The sequence below is a fragment of the Eumetopias jubatus genome, unplaced genomic scaffold, assembly GCF_037043125.1.
Source record: "Eumetopias jubatus isolate StellerSeaLion01/CBP00866 unplaced genomic scaffold, mEumJub1_p1.0 scaffold_12, whole genome shotgun sequence".
NCBI lineage: Eukaryota > Metazoa > Chordata > Mammalia > Carnivora > Otariidae > Eumetopias > Eumetopias jubatus.
The window spans coordinates 89,029,965-89,055,065 of record NW_028274818.1 but is presented as its reverse complement, the minus strand read 5'-3'; the positions used below and the strand labels follow the sequence as shown (position 1 = coordinate 89,055,065).

The following is a 25,101-nucleotide window of genomic DNA, read 5'->3' as shown; positions in this document are numbered from 1 at the left end:
ACTTTCACCAGACCTACTGAGAAAGAGGCACTCTTAATAGTCATCTTTGCCTGATGTGGGAATAAAGCTCTCCTTAAGATAAAGCCAACATAGAAGGAAGCATAACTCCCAGAAGGTGAAAAAGATGGACTCCCAATGACAGCAGCTGGACTCCTGGATCCAATTTGGACTTCTCAGTTACTTAAGCCCAGAGATTCCTTTTTGGGTTTGAGCCAGATTGAATTATATTTATGCTCCTCCATACTGAGAGATGGTCATCCAAGGGGCAGACACAGAGGCAGCTGAATCATCATACAAAGAGATAAGCCATTCTTGGGAAAATAAAGAAAGCAAAACAACATTTTGCAAGAAAGCCAACGTTAAGAATTTTATAGAACATAATAGAACAGACCTCTGAAGAACAAATTAAATTTGAGCTAGTTTATAGGCACAGACTAAGACTTATACACACAGAGCCATAAATACCCTGAGGGCAAAAAACATCTCAGTGCATGGGACAGGAAAACGTGGGATACACACAGCATCAGCAGACCTAGAAATCAATTCCAGAACAGAACAAAGATACTTTTCTCGATTGACCATACCCGGCTAAGAATTCTCTGTGGCATCTTCAAGGGGAAAGAGATAGTGATTTTTGTAAGAACTACCCAGTATGCAAAATGGTTTGTTAAAAATGTTAATGTTTAAGTGTTTTCTCTGGTAAACTGCAGGGAGTTTTCATTTCAGGTTGTGGATTCAGTCATTATCAACAAATCCACTTTAATTTCATAAAGTTTCAATTTAAAATGCTCCTTTGGGCACTTTAGTGTATGGCAACCTAGTGGATCTTGGTTTTTAAAACCAAGATTCTGGGGCACCTGGGTAGCTCAGTCGTTAAGCATCTGCCTTTGGCTCAGGTCATGATCCCAGGGTCCTGGCATCAAGCCCCGCATCGGACTCCCTGCTCAGCGGGAAGCCTGCTTCTCCCTCTCCCACTCCCCCTGCTTGTGTTCCTGCTGTTGCTATCTCTCTGTCAAATAAATAAATAAATAAAATCTTTAAAAAAAAAAATAAATAAAACCAAGATTCTGACACCTAGATCGGGTAGAACTATTACTTTCAGAGGGCTGATTTCTGACTGCATATGTTGTTTGCACATTCTTCTTGGAGGCCATTCCCAAATGCTTACCTGAGGCCTTGCTGTAACAGGATCACTCAATTCTTAGTTAAAAAATACAGATTTGGGGACCCCACTCCAACCCTTCTGGATCAGTACCTTTGGAAGTGAGGCTAAGTCTCTGTTTTCAAGAGGCTGTCTAGGATATTCTGATGTATACCCAGTGTTGGGAATTGTTGGATGAAATAGAACATCTAATGGCCTTGGAAGGGAAGGGAAAGGAACAACGGTGTCTACTCCTAAAATTTTCACAGCAAAACCTAGGGATGTTCAAAAGCCTAATTCAGCAAAAAGCATATTTCAAAGGACACATAAAAAGGTGGTAAACACACTTGCTCAGTCAAGGGGATCTGAAATGGCAATTAGTCTATCATTGAAACGTCCTTCCCACCCATGCCCCCCCATTCCCTACATGTTGAAAATACAGGTAAAAAAAAAAAAAAGAAATACACCTTAAAATTCACACCTACCTTCTGAGATGAGCAACCCATGTCACTCATGTTGTCCATTCTAATTGGACCTATTACAAAATGAATAAAGAGCTCCCAGTTTCTCCGGGGATAATCCTCTCCTACTAGTGGCTCTGAAATTCACACTTCCTTATAGCATAATGGGGATGACGCAGAAGATGGAACTTTCTAAATGTTCTGAAAGCTCTGTTCACAGGGCTGCCTCTCTGAGGTCATAGACTTCGGCCCCTGGGGAGTTCCCTGGTAGAAGAAAGAAAGTGAAGCTAGAGAATAAAGGGACAGAATTGGGGTTCTGCTGGGCTTTTCTGCTGTTTTTCCAGCACCTCCTGGTCTGGCCAGTCTTCCCTTCCACTTGAGGAGCTCCTCTCTTGGAACTTTTTCAGGAACACACCGAGTTCACTGTAGAGGAAAAACTGAAGCAGAGTTACATATTAATACAGAGAAGAGGGAGGAAACACCCGCTGAACAATACCCTGGCAGCATGAGCTCTTCTCTCTCCTCTTCTCCGGGCTGTTTTAACATTGTAGGTGCTTGCTTGCACCCAGGCCCTGGGGCCCGTAACCAGGTTTCAGCGTCTGTTGCTAAGGAAGGAGGGGCCTCAGCTGTGCCCAGATACAAGACTGGGCTTGACTCAGTGGGTGTCTTCCTTTGCTGGAGGCCTGGCTGGGCAGCAGAGATCGTTGATGACAGAAGCGGAGATGGGAGGGTGTTAGCAATGATCTGGGAATATGGAGGTGAGTGGCAATGAAAGACTGAGCCTTTGGTGAAGTCTAAATGCAAATAGCATGGTGGTTAGTCTTGGGCTGGACACAGCTGGGTTCAGATCCCGCCCTTCCCATTAATTAGCTAAGTGGCTTGAACAAGTTGCTTTATCTAAGTGTCCTTTTTAAATGTAAAATGGCAACAAGGTGAGTACCCACCTCATAGGGTAAGGTTTAAAAGTTTAATGAGATAATGTCTGTAAAGCAATTTGCACATAGCAGGGGGCAACCAACTCGGTCCCAGTTTCCGTGGGATACTGTTTTGTTTTTTTTAAGATTTTATTTATTTGACAGAGAGATAAAGGGAGAGCACAAGTAGGCAGAGAGGCACGAAGAGGAAGAGGGAGAAGCAGGCTCCCCGCTGAGCAGAGAGCCCGATGCGGGGCTCGATCCCAGGACCCTGGGATCATGACCTGAGCTGAAGGCAACCGCTTAACCGACTGAGGCACCCAGGCGCCCCATTTGTCAGGGTTTTTTAACAGTGTAAGTCCTGCATCCTGGAAACCCCCTCAGTCCTAGGCAAAGTGGGATGGCTTGGTCACCCGATGCAAGAGGCACTCCACAGATGTTGTGGCTAACATAATCCTTATTATAAATGCAGAAACACACACACACTCCCACACATGTGTACTGACGGTTACAATATTAGCTGCTGCCCAAATATTCAAAGCACGTGTTACTTGGTTGCTTTCAAAGTTCTCTCAAAACCAAGTTAGACTTACTGAGCTCTTTTGGGGTGCCATGCTTGCGTATCTGTCATTTCATTCAATTTTCCCCCAAACTCCATGTTGTTCCCATTTTGTGGACAAGAAAGTCAAAACTGAGCAAGATACGTAAACTTCCCAAGTTGATGCGACTCCTAAGAAACAACGATCCAAGTCGAAGCCAGTCCTCATGACCCGAGTCCAGTGCTCTTTCCACAAAGGACCTGACCTGAACACAAACATTTCTGAGATCCTACCATGAGCACTTGCATGGCACCAAGTACCTCCCTTGCTCCTTTTTCTTACTTCTCCCTCAAAGTTGGGCACTCCATACTTTCAAAATAACCTTGTGGTTGCTCATCTCTTATTTGTACTCTCTATCATTGGGCATATAGGCAGGGGCCACTTTTAGGCAAACAGGCTTGAGCAATGGAATGTAGGTAGGGCCCACAGCCACCCCCTGGCTGAATACAGAGAGGCCCATCAGATGACCCACCTCAAAATATCCATAGGCCCTAACTAACCAATGGGCTACTCACAACCAGGCACTGTTACCAAAAAGGGGAGAATTCTGTATGTTCCCACACCTCCCTATCTTTGCCTTTAAAAACAGCCCCCACCTGCTACTTCCTCTGCACTCCCACCCATCCCTGCCTTGCGGTGTATTCAGTAAACTTCTGTCTCCTTTGTTCTGCCTCAGGTAAATCCTTTTAACTCCTGTGCCACCAGCTTCCAGCTGATCCTCACCCCACATTTGGGGGCTCCTAACCAATCAGACATATACCACATTTAGACACCATACTATATACAGTTTCAAAAAGTATCTGGAATAAATGAAATAGAGACAGGGTTTGAGACTTTGGTTTAGACAGCAATGGGGTTATTACCAGGCCTCCTATAATGGGGCATGAAACCCAATGTCCCACAAAAACCAGCAGCTGTAACTGAACAAAGTGAGTAAGTAGAAAGGGACTGGTAGGATGCTAATGAGCCTCATGACCCCATGGGTGAGTAGGAGACATGTCTCCATCTGAAAGTTAGTGTACTTTAAGTCTACCTGTGTTCAAAAATATCAAAACAATGATTATGGCTTTCAAGTACAGAGCTATATGTATCTGCTGGTACTGTGCTAAGCACTTAATGAGCATCATTTCTAAATCTACTCAACAACCCAGAAAATAAATACAATTATTATCTCAAGTTTTATAACTGAAGAAACTGAGACACAGAGAGGTTAAGTAACCTACCCCTAGTCACTCAGCTAGGTTGGTAGCAAAGTTGGGATTTGAACCTGACTATGGAATCTGCTCCCCAGCTTTAACCAAAAACCTACATATGGTCTGAAGAAAGATAGAAAATAAATAAAATATCTACTAAGGAGAATGAAAATGCTATGTTCCCCGCCCCCCATCCAAGCCCTGGCCACTTCATCTGCACCAGAATTATCTGACTTAACTTTCTGTTTGATCATTCCCAAGACAGATGCAGGCTTCAAGTCCCTCAATCCCTCAATTCCAAGTACACAGGGTTGCCAGATAAAACACAGGACACCCAGTAAAATTAGAATTTCAGGTAAATAATTTTTTAGTGTGAGTATTCAATATTTGGGACATACTTACATTAAAAAAGTTACCTTCACTTTGAACTGGGTGTCCTGGATTTTTATTTGCTAAGACTGGCAATTTGGGGGAGAAGAAGTCAGCTAGAATCTGGGTGTTCTCTCTCTGTGTGATATTAACAGCTTAGGGTCTCAATGTGTTGCTGGGAAATTTTCACACATTTCTTATTCAGAGCGCAGTGCTCCTGGTAGGTCTTTCCTAAGACCTGAAATGGTTGCTTAGCCAGAGAAAGTAACCTTTGAAAAGCATAGAAGAGGCTGCACATAGCTTTATTTTATTGAGCCATCAATGGTCGTCGTGAGCTGAGTCCTGATGATATGGAGAAAGCTAAGATCCTAGCCATCAGGGAACCCATCATATGGTGGAAAAGGCAGCCAACACACAAGAAAAAAGCAAAACCTGGCTGTCCCTGCAATGACAGAGGTGGGGTGGGGGGTAGTAGAGAATTCACAAAGGCACCCCTAGATGGCACCCTTGAACAAAAATTCTGGGGAAGGCCCCAGTTCAGCTTTCCAAAGCAATGCCTACCAGGGAATGACAGTTGTAATGTTTTGTTCTAAAGGGAAAAAAACCCCACAACATTTTAGGTGGGGCACCCATCATACTGCAGCAGAATAAAATGCATGAAGCCACACAGGGCTGCCCGAAACTTAAGAATTTAGGGGCATTTATCTGTCCATGTCCTATCTCCACCATTAGCTCCCCTTTTGTGGGCTGTTGTGGAATTGGACGGGATCCCTTAACTTCATTATCATTGTCCCCAAGCTTATTTCTTTATCCACCAGCCTGTTTATTTCTAGAGATATTAGTGGGTAGAAGACTGTACCATCAAATCTTTTTGAGTCCCTCCTATACTCCAGATAGGTACTAACTTCTTTACAGCTATTTTTGCATCGGTCCTCACTAAAACCCCATGACTGTTTCCCAGGCTGCTATGGACGTAGGTCACAGAGGAAAGGTAGGTCCACCGAGGTCCTTGGATGGAAAATGCCTGAGAACTATGCAGTAGCAGGCCAGTGCTGAGGCCTGTCATTTTACAGATGAAACCCAGGCCCAGAGCGTTAACTCACCCAAGGTCACAGAGTAAAAGTCAGCCCTGAGATCAGGGCCCAGGACTGTTGGGACCGCAGGACCCCCGGACCCCCCAGCCCATCGTCTTTACCAGTAGCTCTATGACAGTATATATATGTGTGTGTGTGTGTGTGTGTGTGTGTGTGTGTGTGTGTGTGTGTATACATATAAGATTTATTTAAGAGAGAGAGTGTGTGCGGGGAGGGGGAAAGGGAGAGGAAGAAGCAGACCCTCCCCCTCCCCAAGCAGGGAGCCAGAGGCGGGGCTCGATCCCAGCACCCTGGGATCACTACCAGAGCCAAAGGCAGATGCTTAACCAACTGCACCACCCAGGCACCCCTATGGTTCTTAACAGGAACAGTGGTTCTTAAGAAGATTGTGCCCCCTCACAGGGCATTTGGCAGTGTTTGGGGACATTTTTGGTTGTCACAACTGGGAGGGAGGGAATGACTACTGGCATCTAGTGGGTCGAGGTCAGGGACGATGCTAAACATTCTACAAAACACAGGGTCATCCCCTCAAAACAAAATTTTCCCGCCCAAAATGTCAATAGAGCTGCCATTGAGAAACCCTACTCTATGGGCTGGATTTGGGACCAGGGAACATGTGTCCGGCTCTGACGTGGAACTGAGGGACTTGGGTTTAGACTTTTTCAATTATAAAAAAATGGAGAAAATAACCTCACCCATCTTTAAGAGTCTCGCTGGCTCATGATATCTGCGTGAGAAGTAATGGCTAAAACCTGCCGGTCAAGGCCGTACCTCATCCTTGGATGTCCTGGGCTCCAGGAATGTTTCCAGAAGAGGTGGTTCAGGTGTAGGTATTTAGGCAGGGGAAGCCCTAAGACGCTGCGCAATCCCGTGCTCAGAGGCCAGTCCACCTGTCTCGGCGGTGGCCTGGGCACTCTCACTTCAAGCCAAGGGTGTAGGACGGGCCTCAGTTTTCTCATTTGTAAACTATTCAGGGCCTGTCAGGGTGGCTCCAAGATGCCGGGGGCGGGGGCGGGGGGAGAGTGCGCTTCGCGGAGCGCGCGGCCACAGGCCTCGGTGCGCCCTCGCCGGCTCCCTCCAGCCGTGGGCGGGGAGAGCCGAGCCCAGCCCAGCTGTCAGAGACGCGGGCAGGCGAGGGGCGGAGTAAGGGGCGGGGCGAAGGAAGGGGGGGAGGCGGAGGCGGGGGAAGGCGGCAGCCTGGGCGGGGCAGGAAACAGGGTCCCGCTCCCGCCCTTGCCCACGAGAGTTCTTCCCTTCTCTTCCTCCTCCCCCTGCCTCCCTCCTCTCCGCCTGCAGACCCTGGTGAGCGCGGCAGCCAGGACCGGTGAGCTCGCAGCTTGGTTGCTTGGGTACAGCATGCCCGGGCTGGCTAGACCCCCTCACAAGGGAGGGGCAAATGGAGGGGCGCCGGGCGTAGGTTGAGCAGGCAATGGGTGTCCTGCGCTGTGGCCCTCTGTCCGCAGTTTAGTATAAAGGGAAGTCTTACCCCTTCGAGTCCTCAAGACGGGCTGGGAGCGCACGCACGCTCTCACACACCCTCACACCCACCATTAGATTTGGTAAAAGGGTTGCCAGCCCCATCCCACCCCGGAGACCCTGACCCTTTTTGGAAAACTTGGCGGGGGAGTCTCCAAACCCTCTCCCCAGGATTAATGAAAATGGGTACACTCCTTCCCACAGGTCTCTCTTCTATACCGAGGGAACCCCCTTCACTGCAGAGTGGGGCGCTCCAAGTAACAAAGGTGGACGCTTCTCCCCAAATTAATGACTCCACTCTCGCGTGAACCCCCCTTTCCCAGCCTCCGTGCGCGGAACCTCCTCTCCACCTGCCTCCCTTCCTCTTCCCCTCTACCCATGGATCCCTAAGCTGGGCGTCTGGAGGCTCCCCTTCGCGTTTTCGAAGGCCGAGAGACTGGAAGCAGATGGGGAGGGGGCGGCCTGGGTAGGCCCGAGCCGCGCAGCATTCCTTTCCCCCAACAAGTGTTGCGCCGCCTCTCCCTTCCAGCAGGAACGCTCGGGGTGGCCGTTAGTCCCGGGAGCGGCGAGTTGGCCAGTGATCTTGGGGATCAGCCTGGAGGGAGCGGAGAAGGCGGAGAACTTGCGGGCCGCGCGGGGTTTAAGGGGTTGCTGCCTCCCCTCCAGAGACTTCTCAGTTCCTGGGGAGACCTCCTCTGTAGAGTGAGTGACAAGGGGGTCTGGGGATTGGTAGGCAGGTGGATGTATTTGACGGCTGTGGCCCATGGCATTCTACCCAGGTTCGTTCCCATCGGACTCCCCAAACCGGTCTGGGTGGCCCTTGGGTTCCCTAGGCCTCTGAAGACCTGTAAGGGGAGCTGGGCTTGTATCTGCTTGCTGCAGAGATGAGATTAGGGGAGCTATATCCTGGGAACGTCCCAAATCCAAGATCTGTGCCAGTTGCAGCTTCAAAGACAGAATATGGCTGTGGAGGGGTTAGTTCTTTCCTGTCCAAAGGGTTCCTGTTTGACAGAGGGGGTTGTAGCAGAGGCTCTCTAGCTGGGGTGATGAAAATGTACTTTAATCTGCGTTCTAGACCCTATAGGGTCTAGTTAGTAAAAACTCCTCCCCCTTAACTCACATAATTACCATGTGGTATAGTCAACATGGTAAACAGATGTCAACATCACTCAGTTAATTTTGGCCACTGTGACAGGATCTCTGAGGCTTTTTTATTATCAGTAGTCAGGTCATTTCTAAGGGAGAAATTGTGTTCAACCCTACAGTTCTGGGAAATATAAAATAAGAACGATATATTCGTTTATATGAAAATCCAACAGGGGTTAAAAAATATCTTATTGAACAAATTGGTTTTTAACATGAACTTAGGACAGTCCTGGAAATTAAAGGCTGTTGAGTCACAGAGTTAACTGTGGCTTAGTCCGCCCTTGAGACACCTAACCCATTAAGTGGAGACTTACAGGAAAATAAGAGAATGATTTATGTGGTTGGAAGCCAACCTGTTTAGTGTGGGTAGTAAATAAAGAAATTGGCCACCATCACTATTTAAGAAAGGCTTTCTGGGGGGAAAAAAGGCAATGGGACTTGAAATGGTGTATTCAGCTTTCTACTCTGTTCTTTTTTTTTTTTTTTTAAGAAGTTCTATCATATTCTTTGCAGCAGTTTGTCAGGCTAAAAAAATAAACATAAGTCCCCAGAGATAATACCATTAACATTTTGGTATTAAATGATCTATATATATATCCTTCTAGGTCTTTTACTATGGAATATAAACATAAAATACATTTATGTAACCATATGGGATATCTTATAATTTTTTTCACTTATGGACATGTTCATGTCACTAACTAGATGTCTACATTATCATTTTAATGACTATGCGATACTCCATTTTATGAATTTATCATTAACCAATTTCCTACTAATGGACCGTTAGCTTCTTTCCAGTGTTTTGCTGTTTATTATATTCTATACATAGAATTGCACTGCACATCCTTTTTGTATGTTTTGATATACCTATTTGATTATTTCCTTCAGATTCCTAGAAAATAAGTTGTTGGATGAAGGCGTGTGCACTTAGAAATTCTGATAGATATTGCCAATCCACCCTCCACCTATTGTGTGAGGATACTAGAAGCTTTTGTTGAACTAGCTGGGTGAATACTACTAATGGTTCAGGGTACTTTCTGTTTCACCAGTGACAGCAAGAGACTGGGTGACATGAGAGATTCGACTGCGCCCTGCCCTGGACAGCTTAATGGTAGAAGCATTAATCCCTAAAGAGACCGGAGTGGGTTTCAGGATGGCAAAAGAGGAGCCCCCGAGTACCTCAAAGGACTTGCAGGAGCTGCAGAAGAAGCTGTCTTTGCTGATAGAATCCATCCAGAATAACTCAAAGGTCAGTTTCCAATCAGGCTATGTAATGGAAAATCCCAAAATAACAGCAGCTTAAACACCATAGAAGGTTATTTCTCTCTGAAGTGGGAGAAATTTGGTCAGGAATCTTTGTAATTCACCACCCTGCCATGGTGTCTAAATTGTGATCTTCAAACTCATTATCCAAGATGGCTGCTAAAGCATCAGCCATTGTATTCACATTCCAGGTAATAAGGATGGAGGAGGAAAAGGGAGAAAGACTTACAAGCCACCTCTAATTTAAGGTGACTTCCTGGAAGTCACACACAGCACTTCCAATTACATCTCGTAGACTAGAATTTAGTTGCATGTCTACCCTCGGGGTAGATGTAGTTCTTTAGCTGGATATAGAGGGTGGGTCTCAGTCTGTACCACAGATACCATACTTTTTTGTTTTGTTTTCTTGTGAATTTTGCCCTGTTACCTGAGACTGAGGGGCTAAAGCCAACTTTAGAATTTGAGTCCAGTTTTCCACTAGAACCGCAGCGTCCAATAGAAGTATGATATGAACCACATATGTAATTTAAAATTTTCTAGTAGCCACATTTGAAATGTAAAAAGTGGGTAAAATTTATTTAGCCAAATATATCTAAATATCATTTCAATATGTAATCATAAAGAGTTATTAATGAAAAAAGTTATTGAGATGTTCTGTATTCTTTTTTGTAATAAGTCTTCAAAATCCAGTGAATATTTTACACTTAACGACACATTTCCATTTGAATTAGCCATTTTTCAGGTGTTTAGTAGCCATTCTGGGGCAATGGGGCTTGAGATAGCATATTCTACTTTCTCAAATTTTTATCTTTCTTTCTTCTATATGTCATTAAGCATTTTGTCAGGGGAAAAAAACAGCTCTCAGAGATAATACTAACATTTTGTTGTATTTCCCTCTAGACGTTTTTTTCCTATACAAAATACCCATAAAATACGTAAGTGCATGTAACAAAATGAACTGGTTTGTGATCTATTTTTTTGTATTGGACAGCATGGTTCCCCTCGGGTCTATTTGAAGAGACGGGACTTTGCAGTCTAGAGAAATATACTCTATAGAGATCTTTCCTGGACTTGTCCCAAAATGCCTCTGGCCCTCTTTGTAGTGTTAGCAAGCTATTTTTAAATTGGCCAAGCAGCTTTCTAGTCAGCAGGCTGAGACTCTTGTTACTAAAAGTTAGCTTAGTAAGAAAGGTCCCGCTTATCTGCATGTGCGTTTGGTTCTCATTATATGTGTTAGTTATGTTCTCTGGGGGCACCTCAAACAACTGCTGAATAATGTCTCCTAGGGGAATACAGGATTAGGGACTGGCAAATTTCTGGTCACAACATTTTCATCAACTGGTAAGTATATACACTGTTGTATGTGTATTTCTGTTTAAAAACAACTTATTTAGTATATGTTGTTGATTCATTAACGTTAAACTGATGGCCAATAGTGCTATAGCTCTTGCCTGAACAAAGCTTACCTAACACACCTATTTCCTCTTAAGGCGGATCACACCCTTATGAAGGGTGAAGAACACAAGATAGTACTTCTGCTATTTTAAATGGTTAAATGACCAACAAAAAATATAAGATACGAGAAAAGGTGGCACTAAATATACCTTGGAAAGGATAGTTGTTTAAAGAGCTGAAATAAGAGCATTGCCTAGTTGACCTCAGCTGAGAACATGTGTTTCAGGTGACTTAAATTTTCCCATGCTCTGTACATGTTCTTGAAAGCACCACAAATATTGATTTTGGAGCTTCAAATTTTGGTGAGTAGGTGAATTTGCAAATATAGAATCTGCAAGTAATAGGGATTGACGGTAGATTGATGAACCCTGATTGAGCACTTACTATATGCCAAGCACTGTGTTAGGCATTTGGTACATCTTATTTAATATTCATGTCTACATTCTGAAGTAGACATTTCAAAGCATATGAACTTGGGTTTCTTGGCATTTCTTTACTTCGTTGTTGTAGATCCTCAGTCATGGTCATTGGAATAGATTTGGGCTGGATAACTTCTAGGCCAGCCGACTCCCAGAGTGATGGGACAGATTATCAGCTAAGCCCTGATGTTCTTTGGATAGTCCTAAGGTAGAGTAGTTTCTTTTAAAATTTTGTATTATGTTAATTAATGTGAGTTGTGTTAACTCAGTAATATTGAGGAAAAAGGAAAGCAAATCACCTGTAAACCCATCAGCAACAAATCCATTGATGGTGATTATTAGTAGTAGTAGGCCCCTTCAGTATGTAATGGTTGTAATTATGGCAGATATAGTCCTGTATTTTTATTTTTGTTTAATATTGCATATTGGTGTTTTTCTATATTGAATCTTAGGTCTTCCGAACAGTTGCTTGGTAGTAGAACCTTCCATCAGATTGACATAACCATAATTTACATAAACATCCCCTTGTTTCTGGGATATTTAGGTACTTTCTTTCCCCCAGATAATTTTTAACCTTTCCTCAGAGTTAATAGGCCCTTGAAATTCCAGAAAAGACCAGATGGGCTTCTACATGGAGTGCTTGTGAAACAACTCCATAATTTCCTCTAGGAAGCCTCTGGAATGTCAAGTCTTCATTGACATAGGCTGAGAGAGTCAGAAACCCGCTCGAAATAGCTTAAGCAGACGAATACTGAGACCTGCCGGGACTTTGGGGAAATGGGAGACTATCTTAGAAAACACAGGCTAAAATTAATTTTAGCAATATATTTTATATAACACAGTATATCCAGAACAATATAACTTCAACATGTAATAATATTAAAAATTAGCAATGAGATAGTTTACATTTTTTAATAGATTTAGTGCAAGTCTCAATTCAGATACTAAATTTCCATTGAAAATACTTGCTCTCTCTTCAGATTTCATAAAACTTACATTTGAAAAACTTATTTGAAACATACCTAATTTGAAATGTAATTCAAAACATTCCAGTGACTGAAGCATCTCTCAGTTTTTAAATAGAAATTAAAGTGAAAAATCCAGTTCATCGGTGACACTAGCCACATTTTAGGTGTGCAGTAGCCACATGTGGTTGTTATGCTGGGGGGTCCGGGTGTAAATTCATAAGCCTGGCCTTCGAGTGTTCCAGCCTCATCTGCTCCCCACTGTGGTTACTGGGTTTCTTGATGGTAAGGACCAGAGAGAACAGTTCAGTCTGTCAGAGGATGCCTGGGTGGTTTTACTAAGAATACATGCGGACTTTAGAGCCGGAAAGCAATCAAGACTTAGGACAGCTCCAGGGACCAGCCCCGCTCCCGTGACCCCTCCTTGCTCACCTTCAGCTGCCTTAACAGGAGAGTCTCATTGGGTTCTGATTATCTGAGCCAGGCATTCCTAGTATAGTCATCTCTGGCTAGAGAAGTTGAATAGCCAAGTCTGGTAGCTTTTCTCAGGAGTAGCTAGAGGCAGTATAGCTGGTGGGCATTGTGCCACGTTTTGTTTTGTTTTGTTTCATTTTTGTGGCCTGATTGGAAGTGAAATTTGTCAGGCCTAGAGATTCTCCTAAGGAGGCAATGCTGAAGCCCCAAGGCCGATGGCAGTGGCTTCTTGGAACAGCAGCCTTTTCTACTTAAGCAGCATGAACCCTGCACTTTGATCACCATCACCTTGAACTACAAAACCCTCATGTCTTCCAGCTGGCCCCCAGATTCCCACCATTGGAGTCACCAGGAGGCACGTGTATTTTGGGTAGTGGTACCCGTGATCGCCATAGCTTGAATTTCCTCTTCATTTCAGCTGCTATAAGGCCTTAAGGAATGAGACCTGGGAAGTATTTTTTTTTATGATGTTATGTTAATCACCATACATTACATCATTAGTTTTTGATGTAGTGTTCCATGATTCATTGTTCGTGCATTACACCCAGTGCTCCATGTAGAACGTGCCCTCTTTAATACCCATCACCAGGCTAACCCATCCCCCCACCCCCCTCCGCTCTAGAACTCTCAGTTTGCTTTTCAGAGTCCATAGTCTCTCATGGTTCTTCTCCCCCTCCGATTCCCCCCCTTCATTCTTCCCCTCCTGCTATCTTCTTTTTTTTTTTATTTTAACATATAATGTATTATTTGTTTCAGAAGTACAGGTCTGTGATTCAACAGTCTTGCACAATTCCCAGCGCTCACCATAGCACATACCCTCCCCAATGTCTATGAAGGTTTTGATGGGGAAAAGTTCTGGAATGATGGAACCTTTAAGACAACAGGAGCTAACGTGTCAGTAGTGAGGAGAGAAACGGAATGGGGCTTAAGAAGACGGGGGGAGGCCATCCTTGTGGATTTTCTAGGGCCAGCTCTGCGTAAAGCAGCCCTCCCCCACTGAGCCAGATCAACAAACTCTCTTGCCTAATGAAGGAAGATAGCTTGTTCATTAAGCCTGCAGTAGTCATCAGGCTGTGGCCTCACTGTGGTATCCACGTTGACGACATGCAAGCATTTTTTCCTAACAAGGTGGCAGCCATTGCAAGCATTTGACGTTTAGAGTGAAAAAATTCATCTTTGAGGGCCTAGATTTTGCCACCTGGAAGCTGTGTGACTCTAGGCAAGTCCCATTCCTTTCTCAGACTTTCATGTGTATACAGGTCACCTGGGGCTCATTAAAAATCACCTGATTTAGCAGGTCTGGGGCAGAGCTTGAGATGTTGAGCTTATAACAAGCTCCCAGGTGATGCCAAGTAGCGAGGACTTAACCTCTATGTGCCTCGGTGGCCGTGGCTCTGAAACCTCAGCATGCAGTAGGAGATAAATCGTGTGGACGTTACATCCATGTGCACACGTGCCGAGGGCCCCTTGGGAGGGTGTGTGTGAAGTGTTAGAAACATGACCAGGGTCTTTCCTCCTTTCACAAGACTTGAGGTTGGGTGGGACCCACAAACTTGCTATCTGTCTACCGCTGCCTTAAGTTGTTGCCAGGGTGACTCATGCCATGGGAGAATTGTTAGTGTTGACTTGTTATGTTCCTTACGAGCCCTCCAACTTTCTAGCCTCTAGTTATACTTCCTGTAGCCCAGGTGGATCCATCAGCCTGGGGTTCAGACATGGTGTTCAGTCCTGGCTCTTTCTCCCTTGCCTGCAGGTGGTTGCCTTCATGAAGTCTCCGGTGGGGCAGTACCTGGACAGGCACCCTTTCATGGCCCTCACCGTGCTGGTGTTTGTGGTCATGTCAGCCATTCCTGTCGGGTTCTTCCTGCTCGTCGTGGTGCTTACCTCCCTGGCTGCTTTTGTGGGAGTCATTTTACTGGAAGGTATCCTGCTCATCTGTTCAGCATCTTTGGAAAATGATTCAGCTAGGGGCACGGGTATTTATTGGGTAGCTGCCACTCTCATCCAATGTTCCTGTTCCTGAAAAGGTCACAGTGACCGAGGTGGATTGTCAGAGTAGTTACAAGATGGGCACTTTGGAGTCCACATTAGAATCCTACCTCCACCAGTGTGCTTTTGGACAAATTATTTACCCTCTCTGAACCTCAAACTCCTCATATGTAAACTGGGGAAATAATAATACTGTCTCAAAGGGTTGTGGTAGGGATTGAAAGTTAGAGTCCCATAAAATGTTTAGCAGAGCCCATGGTACAACAGAGTGGTTTCAGCACAAATGGTAACAGTCCAATTTATTCCACACCTTGTTATTGAACATGTGTTGCATGCCAGGTGTCTTGCTAGGCACTAATGTTCCCCCTTCTCCACCTTTCCTCCTGAGGTCACACTGCCAACTGTCACCTTCTCCCTTTGTTGCCAAGGTAAAATTACTGAGAAGGCAGATCTGATTGGCTCAGTTTGCTTTTTCGTGTCAGATCACAAACCACAAGATGCTGGCCGTAGAGCTGGTTGCCATTGGGTCATTGGTTTATCCTAGGGCTTCCCAGAGCTAAGAGCACCCAGAGTTGTTTCCCTGCCCAAGGGACTGTGGATAAGGCAATTTACCCCTGAAGGAGAAGGTGGGCATCGTCGACGGATGGGCAAAATACAGCCTGGCAGAGAAGCTGCTGAGTAAATAGTGACGGGTAGATGGACGGATGAATGAATGGGCGGAGGAGTGAAAGAGGATTGTAGCAAAAGCAAATTTAGGAGAAGGGAGCCACTTTTGGTCCTGTTGTGCAAAGCTCTACAGAGGACAGGATTTAAAGACATGTAACAACTTTTGTTTCCTTTGGGGAAGAAAAGACTTTCTAAACAGGAATAGCACATACAAAGCCTTTAGAAAAGTAATCTAGAACTTGAGTGTGTGTAAGTTTACTTGTTTTTTGAAAATGCAGACTTCCAGGCCTCATCCAGAGATGGTTATTTAGTAGTTCTGGAGTGGGGTCCAGAAATCAGAATTTTACACAAGCCTTCCTGAGGCATCTAATTCTGATACAGTGGTTGTCCACCACACTTTGAAAAACACAGATCGAGGATTTTGTAAATCTTTGTGAAAAAGCAGCACATCTATTTATATTCTCTGACTTCCTTCCCTTTCAGGGTCCGTCCCTGAAATTGTATCACTGTAGCCATGAGGTTGGAGTTCTGAGCTCTTTGACCCCTCCCAAGGCAAGGAAAAGGGTGTTTGCCTTGCAGTGAGGCCCCCTCGGGTAGTTAGGTTACCTCCTTTTTAAGTGATGCTGGAAATCTGATTTTTATGAGAAATCTCCTCACTTAAAAAATCTGATTAACTATCATAAACACCAGTGGCTTGGGATTTGGCAGCTTTCAGTTTGTTTTAGCTGAATGCTTCTAACTGTGCTCTCCTCTAGGACTGGTCATCTCTGTGGGCGGCCTCTCACTGCTTTGTGTCCTCTGTGGCTTGAGCTTCGTATCACTCGCCATGTCGGGGACAATCATAGTGTCCTATGTCATGGTCTCCAGCCTTGTCAACTACTGGTTTCCTCCCAGGTAAATACATGTTAATGCAGTAATTTAATCTTTACCATTTGGGAGATTTTCACAAATACTACCCTAACCCTAGTTGGATGTCTAGAAGTCAAATTGTGAGAGGCCGGTGTTCTGTATAGTTTTCCATACACATCAGACACCAAATGAGAATTGACAATGGAGTTTCAAACAAACAAACAAAAATACTGTCATCATCCACCACACACAATTACTCATTTTGTTGTTGTGGCAATGCTATGTGAAGTAACTGTTATTGATTCCTTTTAAAAGACGCCATTAAATTTACAAAACTTCAAAATAAGGTGTTTTTTTGCGGGGGGCTACAAGAATAATGAGCCACCATTCCACTCACCGTGCATATATCTCAGGATGATACAGGGGGCTGTGAATCTGCTGTTCCCAATGTCTATCTTCATTCTCTGCTCTTCAGAATGTGAGTGTGTCACCATACTGAGTTTGATCTTGTGTTTGATGGTATGGATTTTGTTCCTACATTATGGCTCCTAAACGCCAGCTACCCTTCATCTGGAGCCTCAGCTGAAGGAACAGTGATCTATTTAAATACTGGAGGGAAAACCAGCTATGCTGGAATTACTGTAAGACAGTCAGTTTGTGTATAATGGGCCACCCTCCTGAGCGATTTTCAGAGATGATTTTTTTTAATGCTTGATTTTTATCTTTTTATCTTTGTTGAATGTAGAATCTAAGTTTCAAGTAGGATGTGACTCCATTGTGCTTCCTTTAAGCTCTTGCTTAATTGATGATAGTGGCTAATACCCATCAAGTACTTGCTCCGGCCAGGGACTCTGTTATGCACTTTCCAGGCCTTAGCTCATATAATCCTCCAGCCACCCTGTGAGGCAGGTTCTAGCTCCATCCTATGACCAGGGAAATGAAACCAAATCCCAAAGCAAAGTGTAACAGAGAAGGGACTTAAATGCAGGTCAGTTAATTCCAAAACCTCTTAACCAAGATTCCAAGTGATTCCAAAACAGGAGTCAGCAGACAATCTCTGTAAGGGGCCAGATGATAAATATTTTAGGCTTTGCGGGCCATGTGGTCCGTATTGCAACTCCTTAACTCTGCTGCTATAGCCAAAAAGCAACATAGTCAATAAGAAAACAAGTGAGCATGGCTGTGTTCCAATAAAACTTTTATTTACAAAGACAGGCAGCAGGCTGGATTTGGCCCAAGAATTTGCCAACCCTTGCGCTAAAAGAACCAATATCCTGAATTTTGTTTTTCTATAGAGTAGCCCTTGAACTTTTTTTAATAATTTTTTATTGTTATGTTAATCACCATACATTACATCATTAGTTTTTGATGTAGTGTTCCATGATTCATTGTTTGTGCATAACACCCAGTGCTCCACGCAGAATGTGCCCTCTTTAATAGCCATCACCAGGCTAACCCATCCCCCCACCCCCCTCCCCTCTAGAACCCTCAGTTTGTTTTTCAGAGTCCATCGTCTCTAATGGTTCGTCTCCCCCTCCGACTTACTCCCCTTCATTCTTCCCCTCCTGCCATCTTTTTTTTTTCTTAACATATATTGCATTATTAGTTTCAGAAGTACAGATCCGTGATTCAACAGTCTTGTACAATTCACAGTGCTCACCATAGCACATACCCTCCCCAATGTCTATCACCCAGCCACCCCATCCCTCCCACCCCCCACCACTCCAGCAACCAGCCCTTGAACTTCTTACCAAAATGTTATCCTGTTGTTACTCAGGTTAGAAAATAAAATGTGAAGTGGGTATAATTTAAACTAGCTCAGGGCTGGTTGTCACAGGATTGCCTGGTTGATATCCCTGGAATTACATCCAGCTCCTTATAAATTGTTTTGATCACTCTCAGTCTTAAAGGGGTTAAAAGGAGAAATAATTGGCTTAAATTTGGCTTATTGAAGCTGATGCTTCTGAGCCAAAAATCTCTCCCTGCCTCTGAACCCCGCTCTGCTATACCACAAGGAGTAACAAAATCTGAATACCACCTGTTTGTCAATGAAGAGATTAAAAAGATTTCCAAGCTTTGTCCTTGATCTCCTTACGCTCACCTCGTCCTCCCAACTGAGGCACCTGGACCCATTGTTTTAACCTGGGTGGTGGTTCTCAAGCTTTTCGTTCTCGGCACATTTTGCCTTCTTAAAATTACTGAGTCTTCCCAAGGTTTTGTTCATGTGGTTTAAATGGACCAATAATTACTGTAGTAGAAATTAACAAATTTGAAAAATACTCATTTAAAAGGGATATAAATAACATCTCTATGAAAAGTAACTATATTTTCCAATATAGAATGAAATGACTGAGTTTTACGTTTCACAAATAGCTTTTTTTTTTAATTTAAGATTTTATTCATTTGTTAGAGAGAGAGAGAAAGTGCACACAAGCCCGGGGCTGGAGAGGGAGAGGGAGAGGGAGAAGCAGGCTCCCCGCTGGGCAGGGATTCCCCAGTTGGGGCTCAAGCCCAGGACTCTGGGATCATGACCTGAGTTGAAGGCAGATGATTAACCAACTGAGTCACTCAGGTGCTCCTATCTTTCACAAATATCTTTAATGTCTGCCTTAATAGACGTCAGCTGGGTTTTGAAGACCCAGCCTCACAAATGTGTGGCTGGCAAAGGGAGGTAAAGCTTTTTCAGAGCACTATGGATGTTCTTCTTTGATAGTACACCAAAACTCAATAAGTGGTAGTTTCTTAAAGGTTAATTGAAATGTGACCTTTTTTACTTTGTTGTATTAAAATCCCCTTGTCTGTCTTGTACTTTTTTTTAGATCTTTTACCGTGCATGTTTTTGTAACTTCATGCACTGCTCATTTGCAATACCCAAATTAGAATAGGGGGAAGGGGCATAATCCCTACCCCTGACTCAGTCTGCCCTGAGTTTCCTCATCTATAAAATAGGTATAGCCTTAAATCTGGTGTGGTTGCAAGAAGCAGCTAAAAATAAACCAACAAAGAATACCATATATTCAGCTTTGTGCACTCTCAATTAAAGCTCTTCAAAGAGGCCCTAGAGCTAACCATTTCCTCTTGTTACCAAACAGACCTCTGACACGACAAAACTCCAGTGGCGACTGTCAGCTGGCTATGAAGTCCGCAGACTTAGAAGGGCTCTACCAGGAATGACCGGCCCAGCGGAGCCAGAGCTTTTTCTAAGCACTTCTCGAAGGCTGTGGATCATACTCAGCCCTTGGGATTATGACTCAGAAGGGGGCTGGGTGGTCAAGCACTCCTTGGAAGTGGCCTCTGGCTTTTTCATGTATTCCTAGGATCCCACAAGGGCCACTTTGGGGGTCTTGTTGCTCTTGCATGAGTCCTGTGGTTCTGTTGGCTGACCCACGCTCACATGAGAATTAGCAGAGAACTGCAGTGGCTCAGCACTTCCTTGCCTTTTGCCCTTCCTCCCCAATGTGCAGACTTGACCTTGGCCCAGTCCTGAGCCTCTACAGCCTGGCAGCTTGACCCCAAAGACTCAGTCTTGTGTCCAAGGGCCCAGTTTGGGGCAACTGTGGATTTTTTTTTTCTTTTATTCAAAAATGAGAGAGGCTGTTTATATCTTCACTTATTTGAAACAAGGTGGGGAAAGAGCAAAACAGATCAAGCTCTTCTGCCTTATTAGCTTTTTATCAGAAAAATCAGCAACATTTGGCAATAATGGCTTCTCAGGCAGAGCTGGGTAAAAAATAGAGTCCAAAGTTAACTTTATGGCCAAGGGCACTTTTGAAGAAAATCTAAAGAGTTTCCATGTTGAGTACTGTTAAGTGCCGTTACTCTTTAAAATATTTGCACTTGATACTTTTGTATTGTTTGAAAGAACTTGGCTTGTTAAGCCATTTCTGTAAAAAGTCCTATGAAAATGCTAAAGGACCAAACAAGCTTTTAAAATCCTGCGGGATTTCTTCTTCAGTGGTCTGCTGTGGCATTTTATTAAATATTTATGTAGATGAGCTTTTTTTCTTTACTCTTTATTTCACCCCCTAGACATCAGACCCCCCCTTATTCCTTCTCCATTGATTTCATGGCAGATCCTGGGTAACAGGGCTCGTGATAGACACTCCACCCAAAGTGGCATTAAGCGGGGTCGGGGGGGGGGTAGGGGGGTGGGGGGATGGGAGTGGGGGGGCGGGCAGAAGGCGGGAGTTCCTTTCACTGAACTAAAAAGCCAGGGGGTAGATTTTCAGGCACTGCTGGATCCAGGGGTTCAAGCGGCATCTTGAGGCATCTCTCTCCCTTCATCCCTCAGCATTGCTTTCCTCGTGTGAGCTGCTTTTCCAGTCAGGCCCTGCATACGTGGAGGTCCCAACAGCTCTGGCTTTATATGTCAGCTTCTGGGTTTGGCTCTGATTGGACGGACTTGGGTCATGTGAGCAATCCTGAACAATCACAGTGGTCAGGAGGGTGGACCGTGCAGATGGGGCAGGGCCATGCCATAGGTTCATGCCGGAGCCAGGGGATGGTTTACGTCAGCCCCAATGGTTTTGCATAGGGTGGGGTGCATACTCCCAAAGGAATATGAGACGGAGAGGAAATATTTGCTGGGCAGATGAAATAAAAAGCCTGCTACTTGTCCTACTTACAGGACATAAAAGCCTTAATCTGGAAACTTCTGAATCCCATGACAGCCACGCCTGTCCCTAAAGGTGGCTTTACCTCTTAGAGAAAAAGAACTGCGTACTCCTGCCAGCACATGGAGTATTAATAATTGGTGTTTATTAAATTTTTCTTTTCTTCATGCAAGTGTCTGCTCTCATCTGTCTATGCCATCTACCCAGCTGGGCAGTAATGAAAAATGAAAAGGCCCCTGGCCTCCAGTGGTTTACTTCCTAACACAAGAGTCGCTTAACAAGTGTATTAACGGTTGCTGTAGAACAGTTTACGACAAACTATAGACTTAAAAGAACATATGTTATCTCACATTTTCAGGGTGTTAGGAGTCCTGCCTTAGCTGGGTCCTTTGCAAGACTACAAGCGCAGTGTTGCCAGGGCTGGGTTCTCATTTGAGGTTCAACCGGGGAAGGATCCACATCCAAGCCCACATGGTCATTGGCAGCATCCAGTTCTTTTCAGGCTATAGGGCACCTCACACATGGCAGCTTGCATCTTTGAAGCCACCAAGAGATTCTCTTAGCAAGGCAGGCATTACATTCTTATATAGCATAATCACGTATGTGTAATCACATGTATCTTGTCACTTTCACGATATTCTGTGGGTTAGAAGCAATCACGGGTCCCAACCATGCTCGAGAGGGGAATCACACAAAGGCATGTGTACCAGAGGTCAGGATCACAGATTCCACCCTAGGTCTACCTGCTACAACCAGTAAACAAAATATTAGATTGTGTTAAGTGTATCGGAAGAAAGTAAAAGGGTGACAACCAGGGGAGGCCACTTTGATCACAGCAAGCAAGGATTTTCTCTCTGAACCAAAGAATGAGAAGTTACTGCCATGCCAAGAGCTGGGGGTGGATGTTCCCAGCAGAGGGCACAGGGACACAAAGGCCCAAAGACTGGAAAAGAAATGATGTCAGTGTGGCTGGGCCTGGTGAGCAAAGGGCAAATGAAAGAGAGCCAGGAGCCCATCATGCAGGGCCCCATAGAATAAGAAATTTACATCAAAGAGCAAAGGGAAGACCATGCATTTTAAAGGGACACAATCAGACTTGGATTTTTAAAGATAACTCCATGGTCAGTGGATCAGGAGTTGAAGGCCAGTTAGGTCTGCAGAGGATGGTTGTGGTGCCACACGGGGATGGAGGTGATGGAGACCTTCCTAATTTGGAGAACCGGCAGCATTTGGTGATGGATTGCATGTGGGTGATGAAGGAAGGGAGGACATAGGATGGCACCTATGTTTTTTAACTTGAGCCAGTGGGTAGATAGAGACACTTTTCTGAGATGGGGGCTGGGTGAATATTCAAAATCTCCTTTGCTCATATTAAGTTAGGCCTTTTTAACATGAATAGGGTGTGTGAGGTAGACAGCTTAGAGTGTAGGTCTGGGCTGGGGATACAAGATTTGGAAGTGTTTTCAGTGCTGAGGGCTTTACACAGCCATCTTATGGAATGCTTTCCTAGAAGTAGCCAAGAGATCGTTTTAAAACATATTTCTGATTACGTGAACATCCTTGCTTCAAACTCTGCAAAGTGCAAGGTGCACTTGGGTAAGAACCATCACAAGCTGCCCCTGCTGGCTTCTCTTTTTTTTATATCCATCAGCCTCTGGATTTTAGAGGTGAAACTAAGATTTAGAGCAGAACTGACTCACTAATTTGGCCAGGAAATGTGGCATCTAAATCATGGCTTTACAGTTCAGGCTTTCCATCACATTGCCTGGAGCCCAAGGCCTTTGCTGATCAAAGTAAAATAATGTACAGAACCCAGCAGAGTGCCTGCCCCAGAAGAGAACCATAAAGCATAGTTGTCAAAACACACAGTGCACCATCATTTAAAACTTAGTGGAACAGGAACATGTGAAAGGCCTATTGTTAGCCAAGCTTGGAGGAATGTTAGGACTCCCCGATTATTCAAAAGGTGCCTGCCTTTTAGGCATTGTTCAATGTGTGACTCATTTGGAAAGGTAATTTATCCTTAGAGCATGAAAACCGTGACTTTATACAGCCAGAATGTTAATTTATCAGTTTGTCCAGGAGCCTGTTTTTGCCATGTGTTGGGCACTATCTTAAACCCTCTACAAATCAATACACATTTTCAGTCAGTCCTCACTACCACCCATTTTAGAGATGAAAAACCTGGAAGACTGAGAGGTTAAGTTGTCAAGGGTACTCAGAAACAAGTGGGATTCAAGCCCAGTTTGCCTGACTGCAAAACCCACCCTTGTAGCCAGCATGTGGTTCAATGTCAACTCCACCACCTGCCTTTGTGTCCTTCTGGGATTTGGACTCATGCCCTAATATATGCTGTCTCTAACAGTACCCATATCTTCGCTGCTGTGTCAAAGAACTCCAGGGATTGCCAGTTTCATAAAATGGAATGTGAATGGTTGGCTCCCCCTAGAGTTGTCCCCGTAGACAATGGTCCCCCAAGACCATTTCAACTAGCACCTGTGCATGACTTCTATTGTCTGCTTTGCTTAGAATAGAGGATTCAGGGGTGCTGGCTGGCTCAGTCGGTAGAGTGTGCAACTCTGGATCTTGGGGTTGTGAGTTTGAGCCCCACATTGGGTACAGAGATTAGTTAAAAAAATAAAATGTTTAAAAAGACCCAGGAGATTCAGTGCACAGTTGCAACACTCTGGCAAAGGCATGATCAGGTGTGAGTTGTCACGAGAAGGTTGAGTACTTTCACGTAGGTTTTGCTGTGCTTCCTTGAGCAGGAGAGAAAAGGTGGAGATAGAGGGGGTAGAATTTGAGAATAACCTGCATTCCCTTACCTATGCCATGGTACCCCCAAAACACATGTGCATGCGTGCATACACATATCATGAGTGATTAAATAGGCATGCACACACACACACACACACACACACACACATCCTGAGTGATTGGTAAGAGTTGTGACAATTATGAATTAATGAAGTGCTTTCTTTGCCTTCTTGGGGGAAAGGTGTGGGGATTATATATAAATCTGGTGTGCCTCTTGAGTATGTCGTTATGGTGGATAGTATCCACATGTGTGGCAGAAAAGTTCAAAATCAATGATGTTGGAGCATCCCCCTTCCAAACCTCCCACTTCAAAAGATTTCCACCTTCCACAGCCCAGCTCCAGGTTCATACCTCCGTGAAGTCATGTCTTGCTATGTACATTCTCTTTATACTTACAGCCCTTGTGGAACAGGCATGGTGAACAAATGACAACCTCTCTGTGCATTGACTTCCTTAGTCTGTAAAGAGAATGCCGCCCAACAGGAGTCTTTGGGAGACTGAGGCAAGTGATCTCTAGATTATAAAACTGCTACAACACCGTGGAATAATTATACCCTTGCTCGACTAAATTGTCTCTTGTTTGCTGCTATTCTCTTTTATTTGTCCTTCCTTCTATCCTCCCTACCTGCCCCCTCTCCACCAGTGCTCTGGGGATGGAAACAATGTCTGCATATTCATTTTGGGTAGCCTAGAACTTTATACATAGAAACCCCTGAACATCATTTTCCACTGACCAGAAAAGACCAAGAAGCGTGAATCCAGAGCCTATTTCCCGGGACATTTGGCAGCATGTGGAGGCATTTTTGATTGTCATGACTGTGTGTGTGTGTGTTTGGGAGAGGGACTGCTGCTGGTTTCTGGGGACTTGAGGCCAGGGATGCTGCTAACCATCCTACAATGCACATGACAGCCCCTTACAAAAATAATTATCTGGGCCCAAATGTCAGTGCCGAGGCTGAGAAATCTTGATGGAGACAAACAAGAATTAAGAACGTTAGGCTCGGTGTTGGGAAAATTGGACAGCCACATGCAGAAGAGTGAAACTGGACCATTTCCTTACACCACACACAAAAATAGACTCCAAATGGTTGAAAGACCTAAATGTGAGACAGGAGTCCATCCAAATCCTAAAGGAGAACACAGGCAGCAACCTCTTCAACCTCAGCCGCAGCAACTTCTTCCTAGAAACATCGCC

At 44.5% G+C, this 25,101-nt stretch overlaps 2 protein-coding genes across 5 annotated transcripts in view; one reads left to right on the top strand and one right to left on the bottom strand.

The window, feature by feature from the left end:
* DNAH3 (dynein axonemal heavy chain 3) overlaps positions 1-6,685 on the bottom strand; it is a 180,099-nt gene extending 173,414 nt beyond the window's left edge. Inside the window, exons 1-3 of one of the 3 annotated variants that reach the window (XM_088029049.1) lie at positions 6,543-6,685; position 6,352; positions 1,627-1,676 (exon numbers count right to left, since the gene is read on the bottom strand). In XM_088029049.1, coding sequence (XP_087885175.1) covers positions 1,627-1,665 — 39 coding nt within the window. In that variant the 5' untranslated portion in view covers positions 1,666-1,676; position 6,352; positions 6,543-6,685. Of the gene's footprint in view, positions 1-1,626; positions 1,677-6,351; positions 6,353-6,542 lie in introns of those variants that run through there. The other 2 variants (XM_088029048.1, XM_028095231.2) reach the window with 2 other exon arrangements.
* A 315-nt stretch (positions 6,686-7,000) lies between these two features.
* Positions 7,001-19,751, top strand: LDAF1 (lipid droplet assembly factor 1). Of its 2 annotated transcripts, none has more exons than XM_028095254.2 (5): positions 7,001-7,095; positions 9,446-9,645; positions 14,726-14,894; positions 16,383-16,521; positions 19,569-19,751. In XM_028095254.2, exons 2-5 carry the CDS (start codon positions 9,505-9,507, stop codon positions 19,648-19,650), a joined length of 531 nt encoding a protein of 176 aa, XP_027951055.1. In that variant the 5' UTR covers positions 7,001-7,095; positions 9,446-9,504; the 3' UTR covers positions 19,651-19,751. The 2 variants fall into 2 exon arrangements, with proteins under 2 accessions (XP_027951055.1, XP_027951056.1); XM_028095255.2 differs by lacking the exon at positions 7,001-7,095 and adding an exon at positions 7,863-7,949.
* The last annotated feature ends 5,350 nt before the right edge of the window (positions 19,752-25,101 follow it).